The sequence below is a fragment of the Charadrius vociferus genome, unplaced genomic scaffold, assembly GCF_000708025.1.
Source record: "Charadrius vociferus isolate BGI_N301 unplaced genomic scaffold, ASM70802v2 scaffold682, whole genome shotgun sequence".
Taxonomy (NCBI): Eukaryota; Metazoa; Chordata; class Aves; order Charadriiformes; family Charadriidae; genus Charadrius; species Charadrius vociferus.
Window position 1 is genome coordinate 89,226 of NW_009647227.1, and position 5,564 is coordinate 94,789.

Sequence of the window (5,564 nt, forward strand, 5' to 3'; positions counted from 1 at the left end):
CCAGCAGAGTTCTGGTCCTGCGCAGTGACGGTCTCTAGATATCAGACCATCGGGATGTAGGAAAAGTCAAGTTGTCCATCCCCAACTTGCAGGATCTGCATCTTCTGGGGTTGTTATAGGGTGGGGTTTTTTTTTTGCATCAGTTTTGGCTCGTTTGCTGGGGATTTGGGAGGGCAATTGCTTTTATTTATTTTTTCTCTGTGCAATATCATCTACATCTGACGTTAAGGAATGGAAGGAAACTCTTCAGGGAGGCGCAGAGAAGCATCAGCATCAGCAAGAAAGTTCCTAAAACCCTGGGGACGACAGGATCAGCCCCTGGGCCACCAAATACAGTTTGGTGAGGTTTTTTTTTTCTTGATGAGGGTCGCACACCGAATTATTTTGCAATTTCCACGTTCTGCTTTTAACATGTTGAACATCCGTAGATTTCATTTCGTTTTCTCTGGAGACTTTCGAGACCCGCCTGGATGCAGTCCTGAGTAACGTGCTCCGGGCAATCCTGCTTTAGCAGGAGAGCTGGACTAGATGATCTCTAGAGGTCCCTTCCAACTCTGAAAATTCCGTGATTCATTCCATGAAAACCAAGCTCTCGGTCACCCGCTTCACTTCCCGAGATGTCTGCTTCTATTTAACGCCTGACTTGCTCCCCTCCGCTTAGCCTTTTAACAGGGGTATCAATAAATCCGCATCAAAGCAGCGCCCGGCACTTCATCCCAACCGGCCTCATCGTTAAGCAAAAAAAAGCCCCAAGGACTGGGAAATCAGACTCTGTGCTTGAAGTTCATCTGATGATGAGGGGGCTTTTCTCTCGCCTCTGGGGAGATAATTTAATGGCATGATCCGGAGTCTCAGCAGAAGCAAAATCCTGTTTGATACTTTATCCCAGCTCGTTTTATTATAAAATCACAGACTGGTTTGGGTTGGAAGGGACCTTGAAGACCACCCAGGGCCACCCCCTGCCCTGGGCAGGGACACCTCCCCCCAGCCCAGGTTGCTCCAAGCCCCGTCCAACCTGGCCTTGAACACCTCCAGGGATGGGGCAGCCACAGCTTCTCGGGGCAACCTGCCCCAGGGGATCACCGCCCGCACAGCAAAGAATTTCTTCCTATTATCTCATGTAAATCTCACCTCTTCCAGTTTAAACCATTCCCCCTCGTCCCACGGCTCCCCTCCCTGATGCAGAGTCCCTCCCCAGCTCTCCTGGAGCCCCTTTAGGCACTGGAAGGGGCTCTGAGGTCTCCCCTTTTTGGCCTTCTCTTCTCCAGGCTGAACCCCCCCAACTCTCCCAGCCTGTCCTCCCAGCAGAGGGGCTCCAGCCCTCCCAGCATCTCCGGGGCCTCCTCTGGCCCCGCTCCAACAGCTCCGTCTCCTTCTGCTGGTGGGATCCCCCGAGCTGGAGGCAGCACTCTGGCTCTTCCATGTGTAGCAGGGATCAGGTCTGGAACAAGGCAGCAGCGATGTCAAGATGTAAAATTTAAGGAATATTATTGGCATTATAGGGAATTTAGGGAATATTATTGGCATCCCCTTTATTTAGAGGTACACAGCATGTTTGTAAGTGGGGAGAAAAGCTTTTGCAAAGCGCACTGAGGATTTCATGCCTTTGCTTAAATCGACCTTTTCCCTTTTCCGGGCGTTTGCTGACCAACGTTCTGTGGGAACTGGGGAACCGTGTGCCTGAGCTGATGTGTGAATCGACTTCTCCCCATCTCCCACCGCTCATCACCTGCCAAAACACAGAATTAATCCAGGCACAAAAACCTGTTTGCATCCGACCCGTCCAACGCTGCCTGTGCCGGGGTCCAGCCTCAGCCTGGAAAATGGTATAGAGATGTTGGCGGCCGCTTGTCCTCTAATAAAGAGAAAAAATAATAAAAATGAATATTCTCTCTCCAAATACATGGAAACACACAGAGCAGGTTGATTTTATCAGCTTGTATTTCTTCAGGTTTTACTAAACACCTCCCGGAGAGAGGGGGGAAGAAGGAAGAAAAGCAGAATCCCCAAAGGCCAGGGGAAGGCAGTCCCCCTGTTACCCCTGAAGTGATCGCGCTCACCTGATTTCCCTGGGCTGCAGGTTTATACCTTCTCCACTTGCAAAGAAAACCAAACCACCCGAATTTTGGCCATACTATTTAAAAAAAATATAATCAATAACCTCACTGCTCAGCTCTTGTGGTTTGCAGCTCCATTTTCAATGCGATTTGAGAAAAAAAAAATGGTTCAAAAAGTGTTTTTTTCAGGCCTGTGCTGGGCATTGCTTCTCATTTAGTTAAAAAAATGAAGCCTGGGAAGTGTCAGAAGAGGGAGACAGAGCCCAGCAGTCGCACATCGGTGCTCCCCCACCTTTCCCTGCTCGGGCATCCAAATAAATGAAGCCAACCTCCGGCTCCCAAAACACCCTTATTAATAAAAAGCGCCACCAATAAACCCAGCGTTTCCTTCGCCGAGCGGCGCTGCAGACACGTTGATCTTTTGGAAAAACAGACTCTTCTTTTTTTTTCCCCTTTGCATTTCGCTTTTGAGATGATTCCTCCCGCTCGACAGATGCGGCAACTAAAGGTCCCCGATCTCCGTTCCCGCTTCTGCCTTTGACTTACGGCTGCTCTGCCATCGGTAGGGTATTGCTGAGCCCACACCAGAGCTTTGCGGAGGGTTCCACTGGGTGGTTTTGGTGTTTTTTGGATAAAAACATACTCGTATTTTTGCAATTCATCTCGCTTGAGGTTTTTCTGCCAGCCTGTTTCCCAACACAGCTCAACTTACCGGTCCGGGGTTGGATGCAACACACACCGGCTATTTAATTCCTATATCCTGAGTGATGCGGCAGGGAATTGCCACCTCAATCACCAAATTGTGCTAAAAAAAGAAATATTATGAAAGGTAATTCCTTACCTGGTCATCAGATGTTGGTCTCCAGCAGAGGGAAGTCACCACCATCCCCAGGGGCAGCACGTTGCCGCAATAGAACCGTCTTTGTTTTAAAAAATCACTGGGTTCTCCTTTTCCGTGCACTAGGGATAAAAGCTGAAGCCGCAGTTGATGGGGAAGAGCAGGAAACCTTCAAGAAACGAGTGTTTTCCCCTGCCCGAGCCTGGCCCAAACATCCTTCTTGCTCCAGGAGGTGCAAGTCGGTGCCTCCCTTGGGGATTTGATTCCTGGAAAAGCCCTTTGGAAGGGCTCTGCAGAGCAAGCTGCGCTGGTTTTTTCCTTCAGCTCTGTCTTTCTGGGGTTTGGGCACACCTGGGGTCTGGGCACATCTGGGAATCAACCATAGAGCCGCTATTTTTCAGGAAACCGGGTTAAATGTCACTATAAAGATACCCCAAAGTGTAATAACGACGGTGCTACTTCCCTTCCCGATGGCCCAGCTGGCACGCGGCGAGTGGAAGCGACTTTGCAAAACGCAACAGAAGTCACATTTATTGAGTAAAAAAACCCCCAAACCCTGAAAAAAAAACCAATAAGGAGATGTACAAACACTTCAAAACGCCAAGGCAGTAAAAAGGACCCGAGGGGAGCTCACGTGCCCGCACAGTGCATTCCATTTTTTATAACTTTCCAGTGTTATTTTACAGTTTCCCCCCAAAGCATCCCCTGAACCTGAGAAGATAAATCGTGTTATTTCCACGTTCAACGTCCGCCGCCTCCCTAAGCGCTTGGCTCCAAGCTGCCTTTAAGTCCTCCACCTTCTCACACTTTGCTGTGGCAGATGGTGCCTTCCTCCTCCTCCTCTTCCTCCTCCTCCTCCTCAGCGTTGACGGGAATGTAGCCCCCTTCCTTGGGCAAGCACCAGCACCAGCCCGCGCCGCTCAGATCCACCGCCCCGAAGCTGAAATCCCGCGTCTCCAGGATCCTGAAGTCAACGCCGTCCAACTTGGAGTAGATCTCGTTGAGCTTCTGCCAGTAGAGCCAAGCCATCACCAGGCCGATCACCTGCAAAACACGAGCGTTAAAACCCCGATAGTGGCACAAACCCTTCCTGAAGGTCTTCTCCCGCGAAGGGATGCCATCACCCGAACTTCCAAACCCGGCCGTGAGACAAGAGAGGACAAGCTCCAGTAAAATCTTCTGCCGAAGCAACGGGCTCGTCGCTAAACTCATTAACGGCCACGTTCTTCTCGCGCCTTCCCACATCAGCCCTGACAGCGGGCTGCGGATTAGTTGGACGTCACCGCCAGCGTCGCAAAGAGAGAGGCAGAGGTCCAGGCTCTCGCTGAATCAAGCTATTGCCACAAGCGCGGTGCCGCTCAGGTTATTTCCCCTTTCCCTGCCGGCTGTCAGGGAATTAAAAAAATACATTTTAAATCATTAGGAGAGTGGGGAAAAGGAGAAAAAAAAAAAAGCATTTTCATCAGCAGAAGATTTCAAGCACATCGCTTTGATTTCACCGGACGTTTCCTTTGCGGCGCTACGCGGCGGTGGTTACGAACGTCGGGCAGTGAGCCCTCGCGAGGAGCTATTTGCAGACCAGACGCTGATGAGGGGCAATCAGAGCATTTTCAGCACAAGCTCCATCTTTTGTGCTTTGTACCCTTTACCCGCCCTTTGACTACTGATCTGTAGAAATAAGGTCTATCCCCCATAAGCCCCAGACGCTTTGGGGTCACCACCGGGATACAAACACCACGGTTTTATACGTATTTTCAACGCACAAGATGGGATGGAGAAGGACGAGACCATCTGGAGCCTCGGGGCTTTCCCTCTCATTTTCGAGGCTGGTTAACTCATTTTTTCTGCATAACCGTTCCTTGCAACACGGATCAATAAATAACCCAGCTGCACCTGGACCATCCATCAGCCGGAACCTCCTGTGCTATTGCGGCGCGTTGCTTTTGCAGCTGAAAACTGTTATTAATCATTTCTCTGGGTCCTAATCGATCCATTAAACAGTCTGGAAAGAGGGAACATTAAGAGAAAGATAAACGGGGATAGGAGCAAAGGGTTGTAACGCATCTTAAATTAGGGACCGTTTCATCCCGTAGGAAAGGGAAAAGCGATTGCCCAGAGAAGGCTGCAGAAAATGGAGGCAAAATCTCCACAGGGAAAAAGCAAATCAGATAAGCGTCACCCAGTGAGCGGAAAGCAAATGGGCAAACACAAACATCACCGGGGTTTATTAATTCTCCTTTCAGAGATGAAGAAATGCCCCACCGCCCGCAGGAGCAGCTTGCGTCTTACGCAGAAGCCACCCCGAAACGGCTCAATATTTATTTTGCCTCCCCAAATTCACCTGGCGGCAGATCCTGAGGGGACCCCCGGGATCACAGAATGTTTCGGGTTGGAAAGGACCTTGAAGACCACCCAGGGCCACCCCCTGCCCTGGGCAGGGACACCTCCCCCCAGCCCAGGTTGCTCCAAGCCCCGTCCAACCTGGCCTTGAACCCCTCCAGGGATGGGGCAGCCACAGCTTCTCGGGGCAACCTGCCCCAGGGGATCACCACCTGCACAGCCAACAATTTCTTCCCAATATTTCATCTCAATCTCCCCTCTTCCAGTGTTAAACTGTTCCCCCTCATCCCATCCCTCCCCTCCCTGACCCAGAGTCCCTCCCCAGCTCT

General features: G+C 50.8%; 1 protein-coding gene across 1 annotated transcript in view; it reads right to left on the reverse strand.

The window, feature by feature from the left end:
- Positions 1–3,696: 3,696 nt before the first annotated feature.
- The window catches only part of LOC104281775 (tetraspanin-15-like), a 55,258-nt gene continuing 53,390 nt past the window's right edge, over positions 3,697–5,564 (reverse strand). Inside the window, exon 8 of the mRNA XM_009879823.1 lies at positions 3,697–3,939. Within this exon, the coding sequence (XP_009878125.1) occupies positions 3,697–3,939 (243 nt within the window). The remainder of the gene's footprint in view (positions 3,940–5,564) is intronic.